This window comes from Acanthisitta chloris, unplaced genomic scaffold, assembly GCF_000695815.1.
Source record: "Acanthisitta chloris isolate BGI_N310 unplaced genomic scaffold, ASM69581v1 scaffold12933, whole genome shotgun sequence".
Classification (NCBI taxonomy): Eukaryota; Metazoa; Chordata; class Aves; order Passeriformes; family Acanthisittidae; genus Acanthisitta; species Acanthisitta chloris.
Genome location: NW_008666760.1, coordinates 29,513 through 46,949, shown reverse-complemented (window position 1 = coordinate 46,949; position 17,437 = coordinate 29,513). Strand labels below are relative to the sequence as shown.

General features: G+C 39.2%; 1 protein-coding gene across 1 annotated transcript in view; it reads right to left on the bottom strand.

Moving 5' to 3' along the window:
* The window catches only part of SH3GL2 (SH3-domain GRB2-like 2), a 20,760-nt gene extending 7,303 nt beyond the window's left edge, over positions 1-13,457 (bottom strand). The window contains exons 1-6 of the mRNA XM_009072267.1: positions 13,391-13,457; positions 11,070-11,142; positions 5,231-5,374; positions 3,219-3,352; positions 2,007-2,165; positions 496-599 (exon numbers count right to left, since the gene is read on the bottom strand). Coding sequence (XP_009070515.1) covers positions 496-599; positions 2,007-2,165; positions 3,219-3,352; positions 5,231-5,374; positions 11,070-11,142; positions 13,391-13,399 — 623 coding nt within the window. The 5' untranslated portion in view covers positions 13,400-13,457. The remainder of the gene's footprint in view (positions 1-495; positions 600-2,006; positions 2,166-3,218; positions 3,353-5,230; positions 5,375-11,069; positions 11,143-13,390) is intronic.
* Positions 13,458-17,437: the final 3,980 nt, after the last annotated feature.

The following is a 17,437-nucleotide window of genomic DNA, read 5'->3' as shown; positions in this document are numbered from 1 at the left end:
AATAAACTATATTATTAACTATTATTACCTTTATTAAACTGGAAAAAAGGAGTATTTAATAAAGTGGCAGATAATGAGGCTGAGGTAGATCTGACTTAGGTAGATCTTCAGGTAGATAAGAATGCAACAAGATATGCTTTTTCAGAAGAAATCATAAACACCTTCTCTCAGAACGACTACTTTGTGAATACATGCACAAACAGTAAGGACTCCAAAGCTGTAAGCCTCACTGAATTCAATATTTATAAACACTGCTTTCAGTTAAATCACATTTAACAGCTTCACTGAGCTGAGGTGCTTTTCTGAACTCAGTACTCATTGAGTCATACTCAGAGGGAGATGTATCTCTGAAGCATAAATCTCAGCTTCCAATTGCCTAGTGAAATGGCCCTTGTTTCATAAATGTGCAATTACCAAGTTGAGAAAGATAACAGCATTCTACTCTCAGTTTTCTGCCTCTGCCAAACAAAAAGCCCACCTATTCAACAAACATACCTATCTTCCAGCTTAGAAGTAACTCGCTGTAGGATCTGCGTGGCCTGCTTGTGGTACTCCAGCTGGGCTTGCACCAGAGCAGAAAGCTGGCTCACCTGTTCGATCTGAGAATTGACATTAAAACATCAGATTTTAGGTGAATACTTACAGCTCAAGCAACAGTGAATAAAGACCACTGTTCACTGCAAAGGCAGTTTGACTTATCTCTCTAAAAACTTGATCCATCTTTGTAATTAGTAGTAAATAGTTACATATCAGTCTTTATTCTTTACCACGTCTGGTTATGACCTGATCTGGAATGGTAACTGCAACTCTTCTCCGCTGATCATCTCTCCATGGCTGATGTGCATGAACAGCAGCCTACAGACCTACCACATTCAGCACACACTATGAAAGTAAAAATGAGACTGTAATGAGAGCATAATACCTCTCCCTCCCTGCCTTTGAAGAGCACAAAACCATAGGGACTACGGCCATGCTTCTGTTGTATCCTGGCCTGTTAAGCAGACCAAGACAGGAAGGTACTTCATACTCTTGGATGCAGAATAATTGTAGTGAAGGCAGATAGCATTCTACTTCATGAGGGGAAAAAAAGCACCCAAAACACTTGTGTGGGCAATGCAATTGCTAGCAGTTTCCATAACACACAATGCTGCAATGGTGTAATGCAAGCCAGGACTATGTGGCCACATGGGATTGGATGTCACTACAAGGATTAAAACTACAAACTGGTTATACTTCTTTCATTTCAGCACAGATAAATTTAATTTCTAACATGAAAATATTTTCAGGTTTGTTATGGCCCCCTCTACAGCCATCTGGTAACAAAATGAAGAATTAGATTAGGTGTGTATTTATGCTTGAAATAAATCAAATCATTTACATCAACAGAAATACTTCAACTGAATTTCCTTTGACCACATATTCTGTAAGAGGGATTTCAGCTGACACATGCTTTTCCTCCAAAAGAGATAAATGTTTGTTCTAGGTTAATTTTATAGTTTAAACAATATAAATAGAAGATTAGATAAACACAATAAATGCTCAATTCCAACCAGTCTGTAAGCAAAACACATGCTGCAGAGTCAGTCACATTAACTTTGGTTTTTCTATTCACCTATGCATCTGATTACACCAGAGACGATGGGATTGTGAGTTCATCATCACTGATCTTTACCAATCCTCTCAGCAGCCCACACACTTCAGCAAAATCCTTGGCTCAAACCCTATAACCACAACTAAGTAAAAGCCATGGCTTACATTCATGCAATTCTAACAAGAAAGATATTTTGGTTTTCTAAGTAACACTTTGCAGTCAGGAAGCACAATGATGCTACAGAAGATTTATGTTCTTTAGCTCAGTTACCTGCAAAACACCTAAAGAACCAGTCCTACATGAACATGCTGTACATTACTATAGCTTCTGAACCTCTCACTGTGCCCAAGGAGGAGGAAAATGCTTCCAGTATCTTTCTAAGATTCTGGTCAAAGATTAACAAGGGGTATCTCACATCCATCTCCAGAAGGTTGAACATGCTTGACTCAGCAATTTCTTTTGATTCATCAAATTTCTCCAGAGCTTGGCGAAGTTCTTCATCAGGGAGCTTGCCCTGTCTTTTCTTCTTGTAATCAAAATCCAGGCGTCGACCCTCCATTTTTTTCAGGTGGTGCTAAAAAACAAAAAACACAAGCAGAGAATAAAAGATATTTCCCAGCTCTTCTAACTGCATTGTAAGCAGGTAGTCCATGCACACTTGCAAGTGTATGCTGTTTGCTGTATATCAATCCTTCCCCAGAGGGGAGAAATACAGAACCATGAAGTAGTTGGTTTTATGTATCATTTAAGAAGTGATGGTCTAAATGACAGATGAACATTTAAAAAAGGCCATGCAGAACAGACAAATGCAATTGTCATCAGTATAAAAGATATGCAAGTTTCTAGTTTTTTAACTCTGGTGCAGAATTACTTGAACACTATGGTTCTTCTCTAGGTGTTTAGGAGAAAATTCTTTTAAAGGCACAGTTTAGTACTGCTGTAAATGTGCAACAGTTCTCATAAACAAAGAGAAACAGAATATATTTTTATCATTTCTGACCACCAAATTATCTAATGTTATCTTTTATTAAAGATTTTCTAGATTGTTAACTGATGTAACATTCATGTTAATCTGCTTAGCAGCTGCCACATCAAGCTGGCCAAAAGTTAATGCTACCAGCATGAGCACGATTACTTTAGGTGTTTACTTCCCCCCAGAAGAATGAATTTGTCATCTATTAAGATATTTATATAACTTTATCAACTTTGTAAATTATATCAAACAGCCCAAGACATCTTTCATCCACAGAATGAAAGCCTTACTTGGCTCAGAAGGGGAGATACTTACACAGATAAGCATTTGCCACACACTAAAAAATGGAATGTAAACATCTGTACATCTGTTTAGTGAAATGAGCTTTCAGATGGTAAAATTAGAGTTCTGTGTTCATGTCTGCATAAGTTTGATGATGCTACCATCAAAACATGGTATAATTTTGATGCTTCCCTTTCTAAACCATCAACAAGAGGGCCAGAACTGAAATGTAAAACTCAACCCAAAAGAGACTGAAATCAGGTCAACTGCAAATCTGAATGCTCATTTTAAACTATACAACTAACATAAACTCTGAACATATACACAGTCCACACAATTGGCATTATTAAAATGCCACATTGAGGACAATACCTGTATTTCTCTCAGATCTTTGTCATGGAGATTCTGAAGTGGGTCAATGAAGTTTTGCTTCACTTCTATGTCTAAAGAGTCCTTGACCTCAGAAAGTTCTTTCATAGCTTCTCCCACATCTGCAAGTGCTGGTCCTGAAAGAAACGACGCCCAGTTTATCTCAAAATAACTTAGTTTTGAATCACTGTAGAATGAAACTGAGTCATGGAAACTTCAGTTAACATTTCATTTTAAGTCTCAAGTTTAGGAAAGAAACAGAGGATGATGCACTGTGTGAAAGGACAATATGGATTTTGCACTTCTGCAGCCACCAGAGTTCATGCATTGTAATTCAGCTGAATTTGAGGATCGGTGCTGTGTCAAGACAGCCTCCTCCACATGCCTAGTTGCATGTTCATTCCTCACTCTGTTGAAACAAACATGCTAGAAAAGAATTATCTGTATTTGCTCTAGTGTTGTCATCACCAGACTGCGTTAAATATAGTTTTAATTCAAGTCTAGGTCTCCCCATATCTACCAGTGAGACTGGTGATAGTATCAAATGTAAAAATTCTTAACAATTTCACAGATTTTTTAATGAAAACTTTATTTGATGAAAATACAGACTTCATAGTACTAATACATTTGAGAGGTCTACTACATAACTACTCAAGTGCAGGTGTACCAAGCTCATAAATTTCAATAAGAATTAGCTGCCTTTTGGGATTTCCTCCAAGGTTTGCTTGAGGTCCACAAAAATTATCATTCTTTTACTTCTTCTGCATAAAAATAAATGCCAGAAGCTGAAACATACCCTCCTGGTTTGAGGTGTAGATTAGAAAAAAAAAATCCACTTTCAAAGGAAATAAAGTGTCTGAAAACAAAAAAATGTGAGAAATCAGGAGCTTTGTCTCCCAAGCAGGAAGTGCCAACGATGCACTATGAAACAAGAGAACCTTGCCAGACCTGGACAAAGAGTGACAAACAGCCACCAACAGCTGCTATTAGTTAAGAATGTGAAAACAATTGCCGTATCTACTCTGCTGTGTGCTAGTTGCAGTTGTCAGGGAATATACAGCAATTTGCAGAAACTAAATTATATTAGTTCTTAATTGTCCTTTCTAAAACGTGTTTGAAATTTAGCCAAGGAGAGGCAACCAACTTAAAAAACAAGTCAGTAGTATTTAGCACAAATCAACCTACATCTGCCAAGTGAACTAGTAAAAGCACATAAAACAAATAAAAATAGTAGTTTTTGCATTGCAGGTGTCTTTATGTCAGGAATTTTTTTAAAGGAAGATGAAAATAAGAAGCAGAATTTTCACAGTCGTATTTGAGAGTCCTATGTGTTGCCATATAAAAATGACCATAGAGAAGTCCACACAAACAAGACAGAAAAGTATCCTGTTGTGAATGTCATCTCTTGTAGTCAGACTTGTACTGCTGAAGAACACGATGTTAAGTGTCAGTTTAACATTTGTAACTCAGACAGCCATAAATTCATTTGGGCTTGGAGGGAAGAGAGGTTGAGAGGTAAAACAGGAGCATTTGTTAGCCCCTTAAAATGAGGAAATTGGTCAGAAAAAAAGGCCAAAGCTTACTAAAAATCTATTAGCTTTTATTCCTTGCCTGTTACAAAGACAGTAACAGTTAGTGTAAGTATTCTGAGGACAAAAGGGGTTTATTGTATATCTGCATAGACAATAATGTAATTTTTGTACATGTACATCTTTCATCCCAACACATTTCTGGTATCATAATCTATGACAAAGGGTTAAAACCTATATAGATATGGGTCTGAAAGGAAACAATTTTACTTTCATTCAAAAGAAAAAATTCTCTAGTCCAATCTGCAAAAGATACTCAAACAGGCCTCGACTGACCTTAAAGGAAAAGTCTGATGAAGCAGAACTCTAATGCTGCTTGCAGAAGTTCTTCCTCTACAAGAGCGCAGCCCTTTAATAATGAAAGTTATATTAAATTTTACTACCATTTTTATTGCATTATAATGGAAAGGGAAGTAAAAAAGTTACCAAAGTTGCATTCTTCGCCAAGTTCTCGGCCAAATTTCAGCATGGCATCTGCCAGCAAGGCTTCTGCTTGAGGGTAGCCTGGTCCCTTTTCCTGGCCTCGAATTTTTGACATAGTGTTGATCATGCTGAGTTTAGCTCTGGAAGCTGAAGAAGGCAAGTGACAGAGGTTACAAATATGCAATCATTTGACTACACAGACAGAATACACTCCTGTGTTGAAATTTATCTGAGCTACCTAAAATGTATTTGAAGGACATAAGTTTATGACTAAGCCCTGTTTTTCATCAATTATTTTGATAGCAAAGGAATGAAATGTTGCTGGTCACTGACATTTTACTTTTGCTGGTAGGCCAGAGAGAAGTCTGTCCTGAACTTTAGGCCAAAGCTCCCTTTGAAATTACTTGGACAGAAGTAAGCCCAGGACCAGTCCCAAGACAGCATGTTTGACATGTGACAGATAATAATATCTTTAAGATAACTCCAAATTCTCAGTCTTGAAATCCATATACCAGATTAGGCCAGCCTTCCTCTCAAGGAAAAGTCCAGACTAGGTACACTCAAGATTAAACTGTGGTGCCCCCCATTTTTTAAATGTTTGAAATTTTTTCTGTTGTAGAACACTAAATAAAACCTATGCCTCCAAAGATGATGTCCAACAACCTTTGAAACACTTCTTCTTTTTTATGGGGATTTGGGGAAACTCCTACTTCAATGCAGTTTTCAACTGCACTTTAGCTTGCATTTTGTTTCAGACACACAACTGCAGATCAGAACAAAGGACACAATTATCATAACTGAAGGAAACAAAGACAGCAAACATAAAAGAACTAATTTGTTTGATGATGTGCTTTAGTGAAATTTTGCGACTACAGAACGTGAATGGCCTGCAGAGAGTGAATTAATTAATGCCACTTGATTTCAAATTTTGCCAGCTAAATCCTGTTGCCGGCAAAGCTAACTCAGTGGATGTCTCTTAACTACATTATTGTGTATGCTACAGGAGGGGAGCTAAGAATGCCTCTACCTTCCCCCTTGCAAAAGCTTGACTTTGTTAGGTGCACATGAGTTAGTATTTCTGTTTGCAAAACATTAGTAGCTCACAATGTTCTGTGCTGATTTCATTGGTCAAAACTCAATCTTGAACACACTTCTGCATTAAAACAGAGCATTACCAGACTGGAGTCAACAACTGTTGTTCTTTTAATTTATTGTTGAAAGTGCATATCAAGAGATAGTTCTTGCTGCTGAATATGTTTCACTTTGAGGTTTACAAATGTATGCACAGAGACACAGAAACAGACAGGAAAATCAGGCAAGTCTCATACTACTTATTTTGCCAGAGAAGCAACTATGAAAGGACAATATATTTTTAACATATAGTAATTATATTTTCGTTAGTTTTCTCACCACCCTTGAGTGCCATCAGATCATGCTTTTCCATGTGAATTTCTTGACGCCTTCTGTTTCTACCCACTACAAAACTACAGTCAGCAGACTCGCTGACTGTTCAGTATGAGAAACACTGCATTTTAATGAAGTGTCTGGCCTTTGAAAATGGCATTGAAATGATGGTGGCAATGGGAAAACACAGAAGCACAAAGAAACTAAGGCACAAAATTAGTCAGAGGAATGGGGGCAGCAGGAACAAATGGGAGTAATTTCAGAAATAAAAAAAGGAGTAAGAGGTAATGTAAGAAAATGAAGTGGCTACGTTCTGGATACCGATGCAAGAGTAGAAAGCAGAAGGTATGGAAAAGAATGAAAGAGATCAAAGTATAATAAAGGCAAGAAATAAATCTTAAAGAGAAGAAATGTAAGCATGAAAAATTCATGCCTCAATGATTCATGTAATCATTTTATAACGATCACATTAAAGCTTAATTTAGTAGGAAATCTTAGAATACATCTGCCAGTGATCTCATTCCACATTTCTTATTTTGAAGTTGATTCCAGTAACTTCTGTGGGAGCAGAAGTAAATTTGTGCTCACCAATCTCAAAATCCCACCCCAAGCCCTACCGGTTCCATTGCTTTACTGCGCTAGTACCATGTACTTTGTTTTCTAAGTTATGTTTCGACCTGAATGAGGACAGGCAAAGATATACAATACATCGCATGGAGGTGAACTGGGTGGTTGATTATTTTCCCAGTTGCAGACCCACTCCTTCATGTTAACTTTCATGGTGTTACCTTTTAAGTGTTAACAGAACCATGGTGAATCATAAGAATGCTGCCAAAAAGAGTTTGAAAGAAACTTAAGCAGTGAATTCAATTGCTCATTCTTTATCTGTTCAATCCCATTCATCCTGCATCTCTTTTGCTTGAAATTATGCTCATTTACATCTGCACAGAAAGCTTTTAAGTCTTCATCATGCTCGACTTCAGTTATTTTCTGCTGTCCTTGAGCTTTATTTTTCTGTAATTGGGAAGTCACAAAGCTATCTTTTCCATTTGCACTAATCTCAGGCCAACATACCTTCCAATAATTTTCACCTATGAAAAGGAGAAGAAAGCTCTAAAGGGCCAGGGAATTCCTGACTAGTGGACAAAGAGAAGAGAGCTCTGAAGGGCCAGGTAAAGCTTGCTGAGTGAATAGAGAGAAAATCAAGATAGGGGAAGTATGCTATAAAGGACCATTAAGTGCCGGCTGAGGAAGGTGACAACGATTTCAGAACTAATTGTCAGGGACGCTAAAGTGCCGGCTGAGGAGGGGGACTTGCAAGTTGAGGAAGGGGAAGGGCCAATGATTTTTTTTAGAACTAATTGTAATAATATTGACCACCCCTTCTCTGGAAGGAATGTATTAAAAAACCATGAAGTTTTGCCTCTGGTTGCACAAGTTTGGTGGAGCGATGCCCCTTGTGACCAGCACTGAATAAACAAACACCTGCTACTCAAAGATACAAGTCTGTGAGTCGTTTCTTTTACAGCTTTTCACGGCATCACCTTCGTCCTTAATATCCCTTACCTTTTCAGTGTTAGTTAATTGTTTTGTGAAGTTACACAAGGATGCATACTTCTTTTATTGATACTGCAAAACACCATGAAGCCAGTTGATCTCTTGCACCACAGAACAATGCTATCCAGGCCTACTGATGTTTTCAGAGCAAATGTGACTTATCAAGGAAGGTATGCTACATCCCAAACCCTCTTCTCCCTATGAAACCCAGATAAACATTTTTTTCCATTAAATACCCCCCGCCCTTTCCTACTTATGAAAATGAGAAAGCAAATGAGAAATAGTGGAAATCGGCATGTTTGGCTTGGATGAGCTTATTTTCTTCATAGCAGCTCATATGGTGCTGTGTTTCCTATATGTGATCAAACAGTGTTGATGACACACCAATGTTTTAGCTATTGCTAAACAGTGCTTACACAGCATCAGTGCTGTCTGTGAGTCTCACACTGTCCCCCACCCTGGGAAATATGCTAGGGGTGGCCAAGAGTTTGGGAGGAGACAGAGCCACGACGGCCAATCAAACTGACCAAAGACATATTCCATACCATAGGACATCATGCTCAGTATATAAGGTGGGAGGAAGAAGGAGGAAGGGGGGACATCTGGAGTGATGGCGTCTGTCTTCCCAAGGAACCGTTAGGCGTGATGGGCCCTGCTCTCCTGGAGATGGCTAAACACCTCCTGTCTTCGGGAAGCAGTGAATTAATTCCTTGTTTTGCTTTGCTTGTGTGTGCAGCTTTTGCTTTCTCTATTAAACTGTCTTTATCTCAACCCATGAGTTTTTGTAGCTTTTACCCTTCTGATTCGCTCCCCCTTCCCATTGGTGGGGGAGTGTGTGAGTGGCTGCGTGGTTTTTGGCTGCTGCCTGGGGTTAAACCACGACAGTGCCCCATGTAAACAGAAACATAGATACTGGGAGAATTTTAAAAGATAAAATGTTTTATTTTATTGAAAGAAAGTAATTTTCCTTGCAATTCTTCTCACTATAAGGAGTCCTTTTGCAACTGACATAAAACAGTCAAAGATCAGGTGAGAGCTTACTCATGGAATGAGTAACATGATCTCATTTTATATGCATGAAAGTAAATCTTCCTCCTGCCTATTACAATTTTAGTATTCTGATTCTACTTCCATGTGCCACAAGCAGATGAAGGGATGTGGAGCTAGACTATGGAAACTGTTCTTTCCTGCAGCACTGCAAACTTACATCAGCACGACGTGGCTGAAATCACACCCTTAGCTACTTTCAGAAGTTTTGCTCACTGCTTTTGCTGTGAGCCTGTTTCACGATTCACAACAATCATAACGACTCAGATGTGTCAGGAAGGCAGTCAGAGAAGCACTAAACAGCCAAATCTTATTACTCAGTCTACACAGTGTTGCACAACAGCATCTTGACAGTAGTTAACAATTTTATCACTAGCCCCATGAAGCTTGTCAATCGTACTGCTTTTCCTGTATAGCACTTGCTGACATTGACCAGTGAAGCTGTGGACTCAAGTCATAAACACAATTTCATCTGTTGACATAGAAACCATTCTAGCCATTTTTTTCTCTCTATCACTTCTTGAACTTGTAAATACTCTTTGCCCTATTTTTTTACCAATCCACTTGCAGCAGCATCAAATTATTGTCCTTTCTTCTGTGGTTTAAGCAAAAAATATCACCAATTAAATTATATGTGCAATAGTCCTTCAGCATATTGCACTGGAATAGAAATATTTCACAGCAGTTCAAAATATTTCCCGCTGTTAGGATTCCTCAGTGTGAATGAAAGAATTTGATCTGTATTTCCATGAAATTCTAAGGTACTTATGGTAACCACAGGGCCTAATTTTGCCCTCATGCTGATTTTGTACGACCTAACTCCATTGACACCATCAGTAAGGCTGACATTGACTTATGCTAGTACCAACACCCTTATGTCCCTAGATCACTACAGAAATCTTCATATTCTTCAGTTTAATGGATTACTTGATTATTACAGCTCTAGATGACCCCTCCTTGTGAGGATCCTTTGGCACAAAGGATCACAAAACCTTTCTTTCATCCCCTCATGAAAAGCAATAATTTATTTCCATTTTGAAGGTTCAATTCCGTCATCTCTGATTACAGCAATGTTCTGCCTTTACTCCATTTTGGCATCAACAGCCCTTTGGCACCCTCCCTTTTCTAGTAACTCTAACAAGGATAGGAAACCACCAGATGACCAGTAAAAAGCAGTATCTCTGCCTGTGCCATGGAGGTGGCTGCCTCAGAACTTTGCCTTTCTTCCCATGGTTTGCAAGGACTGCCTGGTCATTTTCCTTTATAAAGGGTGAATTTCTGGGGCAGTAGAAGAAAGACATGTCTCATGTAGACACTCGCACTCTGCCTAGTCCGGATCTCCACCTGTGGGCTGCTCCCCACTTGCCTGGCCTCACCTGTACCCATACTCAGAGAGGTGTGTGATGCCCAGGGCTGCTGCTGTCCCACTGTCCCTGGCTGGCTGGTTCCTGGCTGGAGCAGTGGGATAGGCCCTGACTGCAGTCCCTGCCCTGCTGCCTCTGGGGAGTCCACAGCCATCTCCAGCTTCAAGGGAGTTCCCCATGCTCATGGTGTTGACACTCAGATGCCTACAAGCAAATACACCTGGTTCTAAGCATCTGCTGGTCCCTTACCTAAAGTAAGAATACAAAAAAGTAAACCAAGCCTCCCAAAGTCAAGTCTCCATTTCTTCTGACAGCCTAACACAGAAACCTGTACTCATCTCTGTTGTTTACCACGAAGTTTGTGTTAATCTTAATTGCACCAGTGAGGATGAGATCTGTCAGACTTTATACTGGTAAGAAAGAGTTTTTCCAATAAGTGCTGCAAATACTGTAATGTGAAATTACCTTACCTGGATTAGGCTGAAGATACTCTATTGTCTTTGCCATTATTTCCATAACTGCCCTGCTGGTAACATCCACTTTCTAAAGGAGAGAGAGTTAAACAAAAAGAAACATGAAAGTTAGACAAAAGGAAGATATTTTTCTCTCTTTTTGTTCTTATAAATTCTTTTTACTCCTCTTATAATTTTCTTTTTATATCTCTGAGAACAGCCCTGGTACAAGAATGGGGATAATACCTGGAAATAACTACAGCACAAGTCCACTATTTTTTATAGTATCTGTTCTCAAGTAAGGCCATTAGTACACAGTACCTTAAGATGTGTTAGGAATTTGATACCACTGATTGTTCTGTGTTGATTCTTTACATCACCCTGGGAACCAGTCATAATAGGGAAAACCTTTTGATAGGACAGTCACCGAAATCTCATTGGAGAATTGGCTGTCTTTGATCTCCCAATAACTGGCAAAACTGAAATCTCATTGGAGAATTGGCTGTCTTTGATCTCCCAATAACTGGCAAAACGAGAGGAAGGCAGATGTCAATGAAAACCAAACACCAATGATAAAATGGGCTGTCTATCTCTTTCAGAGCAAAGTCTGGTAAAATTGAGGTAGGGAAAACTACATAGTCTCAAGAAAACTACATAGTTTCAAGAAAACTATCTGCATGGATGCACTGACCTTTGTTTCCCCCCCTGGCTGACTCCTATACTTAGGAATTTAAAATACTTAGAACTGAACAGCATTACTTTCTTCTACAGTAAGAATTCTTCCTTTCTTAAGAAGCACTCCCTATCCTATCCGCTTCCTAAACCGAATGTAGCAAATTATGCAACTACTCTCCCTCTCAGAATCAGATATCAAATTTTAAAATGCTGCTTTGGCAAATTAGGGGATCCCCATAACCTGTCCTGTACTCTGTATTTACGAAGACACATTGCATTTCTCTGCAGGGTAACTTGTGTCCCACAGAGCGAACTCCTTTACCATAACAGCTAGTTCCTATTTTAAAAAAGAACACCTGAGAAAGGTTGGTTGCAGCATGCTGTGACTGATGTCTTTCCTGCTTCCCGTTGCCACTGCCATCTGCCAGGTCCTGCTCTATGCACAAAGAAGTAGAAGAGGTGTGCCAGACCTGGCTGAATAAGTAGCTTAACTGCCTGGTAGAGAGCCCAGCAACAGCTAGAAGGCTGCAGAGGAGCGTGGGGGTGAGGGAACAGAAGGCCAGGGATGGGCAGAAGGAGCATGGTCACTGCCTGCACAAAAGCTGACAACAGACACAGGGCCAGACAGGGAGTGTGGAGGCAATGGATCAGTTTACTCCATTCCCTTCTCAGCTCTCAGTGCTTGTATCTCCTGGGCTACAAATCCATGCTGCCCACAAGCAGTATGTGGGGCTCACCCCTGGCTGTTACCTTACATCTGTTTTCTGAATATTCATTACCATCTTACAGTGGCTGTGCCTATATTTGTGGGACGTTCAAAGGGAAACAGAGGGCAACGGGAGAAATCAACTCTGCAGCACTTTCTCTGTAAGTAGTACAAAGGATATTGCCCTTCTTTATTTTCCATCCAAGGTTTTTTCCTCACCTCACTATACAAGCGTACAGATAATGTTTTTCTTAAACCGATTTATATATCAGATATGTACCCTACAAATCACCTAGCACTAGCTTGAGTTAGAAGATTTGATAGTACTTTCGAAGTTGAGACTGGAAAAAACCTGCCCCTAACGTTCCTTTTGGCTGAAATATTATCACTGCCAGACACAGCTGTGGCTTTTTTCATTTTTTTTTCCCTCCACTGAAACACAGTGCTACCACTGCCAGCCTCGCCAAGCAGCCTGTTGGGGTGTCAGTCCCATCCACCTGAGGCACTTTGCCAGTGGAGGCTACCTGACAGGATCTCTGATGCTGTGAATGAATATCCCAGTGCCACTCTCAACACACTTCAGCAGATAGCTCTTGCTTCTCTTGACTGATGTTCAAGGAGTTGGGAATTACCAGCACCCTTTGCCACTGAAACAACCATCTTATAGACCGAGTCTCTGTTTTCACAGATCCTCTACAACGGTTTAATTGAAGCTAATTTGTAGCTGACATCAGCCTCAATCTCTGAATGAAACAGTTGCATTGTAGAATGCCATACATTAAATGTGCCTTGGTTAGAAATCAAAGAGAAATAAGAAATGGCAAGTTCAGTCCTGATGAAAAAAAGTTAAGTCTTTCAAAATTACTTGAGTGATTCAGGGACAAAAACTTAAAAATTCCTGTTCCAGAGAGGAAAATGCATGATAATAGTGAATATATGCATCTGTATTTAGACTTACCCTTTCCATTTCTTTGAAGTCATCATCTAGCTTGGTTCCTTCTGCACCTCCTACTTTTTCACTCACTTTCTGCAATTAAAAAAACAACAAACAGATTCAGCAACAATTGAAAAATCTCGCCACGGCATTTTCTTGGAGTAACATTGGTGTTTTTTCTGTAAGTCAGTACAACATTCAGACATATTATTCTTTCCGAAAAACTTATTTCAAACACACTTTCAGTTAAACAATCAGAAATAATATATTACTGCTTAAGCCTCAGAGATGGAATTTTCAATGAAGGATAATAACCACACCTAAGCACGGAGCAATAATAAGCTCCCAAGGCCTGACTCTGGCCACTCAGAAGGCAACAGGCACCCATGGCTGGGAACTCTCAGATACTGACTCAACCCACAGCCAGACCTTCACCTTTAAAAACCAAAAGTTTATAAATAAAAGTGGTAGATAGAGAGACTGATTTAAAAAGAGCCCCTACAGTCACACCACACAAGAGCTTGAGGATCACATGAGTTATATATAAAACACCCAACTGACGTATCTAGAAACTATGAAAGGGAACTGTGGTGTCATGTCTTTAGCAAATACTCTGTTTCTTTTATAAAATGCTCAGTTTGAAAACCAATTGGAAAATTATTTTGTGTTACTGCTTCATTTCCCTGATTCAGTGGAACACATTGAACCACTTTCCCTTTACAGACAGTAATATTGACTGTAGAGATTTGAATTGTAACTGCTATGCAGCACCATTCAAAATGGATTTTTGCAATTGCATTGCCAGTCACAAAGTCTTTTAGTGGTATAATTCCACAACTAATTCAGGTGCATATGATCAGGTGAATGTACAATCTGTCACTGGGATGGTATTTGTCATAAGAAATTAATCAGACACATGACTTTTAACTACTTATTTCAGTGAAGTGACTCTAGCAATAAACCAGGAAAAACAAAAGAAAAATTGCACCTTTTTCCTCTTGGTTTCAACCACTGTGGTAACTCTTACATAGCTCCTTTTTTTTTTTCTTCACTTTGCCAATATTAGCCTCACGATCACCATCAGGAGTCACTCATTTAAGGTGACTAACAAAATATGTACTGAGCTGAGAATTCATTTGCAAAGCTCTGGGTCAAGTACTGTTACAGACAACAGGGGTGAGTCAAAGGAAAGATGAGCTGTGAAGTCTTCAGCCCTCTTGGAGCCAGGAGACTCTTCTTTCAGGATAGTTACACCACAAAGGGGAGGAATGCCCACTGTCCATCGCTCACACACACTAATAAAATCCAAACATTTTAATAATTTTAAATTCACTCCAGTTCACTAAAACAGAGCTGTAAGTGCATCATGGCCAAGCACTTACTAATGCAGGCTGCAATTATCTGCGCAGCTCTGTTTGTTTTCTGTCAGCTTCTTGCAAATTAGTAGCCAAAATAGTGCATTAATGAAACATCATAACTATGAAAAAAACAAGGAACTGTACATATCCCTACTTTCCTGTACAGGAGGGATGTGCATATCCATACAGACCCCCTTATCATTACTCTGGATGCAGACGGGTCTGCATGGCCTGTATTGCTGAACTTGTGCCTTACTGAGATTAGTGAAGTGCCACAGAAAATCAAACACAGTACTGTTAGGAGCAATTCTGAGGTGGAAAAGGGACAGAATCAATGTTCTAAAACATATTGTTCATTTTCAGTTTCATGAATGACTCTTACAAATGGACATCCTACTACAGATGATATGACTAAATCTGCACAGGAGCTTTCTATCACGGATTTCAGGTCCCTGAAAACAACAGTATCTTAATATGCTAGTACTTACATATTTAAAATATATTCTTAATAACTGTAGTTCAACTCTAAAGACACTAAGTACCCAAAAGTAATTAATCTCCCAGCCCTTCTTGGCTGTAGCTTTCCTCTTCATCACTTTGAGCTATTTTCATAGTTGATAAGGATTTGCAAAGACATAGCTTATCATCCCCACAGATGCCCTAAAGGTCCCAATTCACATCTACAAACCACAGCAATTACTTCTTCCCTTCATATCCATCACTCTGTGCTATTGAGGATAGCACAGCCCTGTAGTTTGCCTGAGTGGTCACTGCAAAGTCAAAAAGGCAGGTGAATCCTCTCTTCTAGCATACTTCCAGTTTTTCAGTCACTTTGCCAGTATTAGCCTCACAATCACCATCAGGAGTCACTCACTTAAGGTGACTAACAAAATATGTACTTAGCAGAAAATTCATTTGCAAAGCTCTGGGTCAAGTACTGCTACAGACAACAGGGTTGAGTCAAAGGAGAGAGAGATGAGCTGTGAATTCTTCAGCCCTCCTGAAGCCAGGAGACTTCTTTCACAGGTCCTCAAGGAACAATCTTCACCTCCATTATCCAGACAAAAGTCTGTTTTGGAAAAGCACTGACAGACATCGTGAAAAGAGCAGCTGAACCAAAATCCCACTTTAAATACCGGGTTTTTTTAATTTTTTTTTTGAAGGTCACAGACACTCAAGCAGTCAGAGAGGAGAACTCAAATTAGGAATTCAAATTTAAGGGAAAAACAAAAAGTTAAATCCTCAAAAGTTCTTGCCCCTTAGGGCAGAAGGGGGTAACCTGCTCAAAAGAGTATAACAAACCCCTTTTGCAAGGCCATAATCTAAAGTGGTCAGGTGGGACCAGTGGGCCTGAGAAAGGCAGCCATTTCCAACAGAGCCCACATCTATGTCATCATTGTATTGACTAAATTTAGAGTTATTCTTCAGCTTGTTTATATTCATCACCCAAATCAACTGCTAAAGCATTTCACTAAGGCTACCATTCCATCAATATCTAAGATTGTCAGATTTCATTATCATAGGTTGCGAAGCTATGCCAGTTTACATCAGCTCAAGAACCTCTCTCAAGCTAAAGATATAGGCAGCAGCCAGGAACGTCGCCAGCTACAGCTACAGCTAGCCAGAAACATAGTCTCCTTTTCCGTGTCATTTTAGCATTTTGGTTCTTGCTTTACAATAGAATGAAAAGTAGGCCCTTTAAGTTGTCTTTCAAAATGATCGTACTACATCTCCTCCTAGTCCAGTCATATGGAAACATCAACATCTAATCTGATACCACAGCCAACATTACTTGGATATTTTGAGATTGAGCCCTCTCTTTCTAATATTGACTACCTATTCCATCTTTCCTCCAAACAGCCTTTACAATAAAATTGTCATTAAAATACCAATATATTTTCATGAAAAAGAAAAGATTCAACACACAAACATTTTTGGAGAGGGAGAAGGGATGTCTTCAAAACATTTTTGTGAATTAAATACACACAGACCTTTTCTACCCCAGCAATGTCATATTTTACTGTTGGGATCGCCATATTTTATATGACTGAAAACCAGTGCTATGTGCCTCAGAGCAAATTCCAATTTTATACAGATCCCACTCAGGCAGAACATGAACTTAACATCTGCTGGTCAGAATGGTTTCAGTAGGAACAACAAAATTGGCATGATTCCTACACTTAGGAGAAAAAAAATGAACTTTTCTTTTCCCCTGGCAGTTAATATTAAAAAGACAGTTATTTGGTAAATGCTGACAGGAGCTGGAATATAAGACATAGTGACAGGAATGGGGTTCGGTAGATGGATTTTATGTGAAACAACAAAACTTCCTAGGTTTTAGGTATGAAGCCATTTGTTCAGTTTTTCAAATATTTGTAGAATTAAACCCTTTTTATTTTTTTTTTTTTGTGTATTGCTGTGTCATGATGCAGCATGTCACAGAGGACAAAAGAATGCTTGTGAAGTCACTCTGAATATCCTGAAAATTCCAGTTGCCTTCTTTAGAATACGCTGACGATCACTTGCACTGTATCTATCTCATACAGCAGTCCTCTCTCAATAGGAATCCGATGCTGTCATCTCTCACTACTCACAAGATATTAACGTAAATCAAATGTGCATTAGATAGCTATTCATGAGAATGATCCTCTTCAGTACTATGATGCTGCATTGTACTAGATTTCTGAGCAATTCACAGGTCAAATAACTGCTA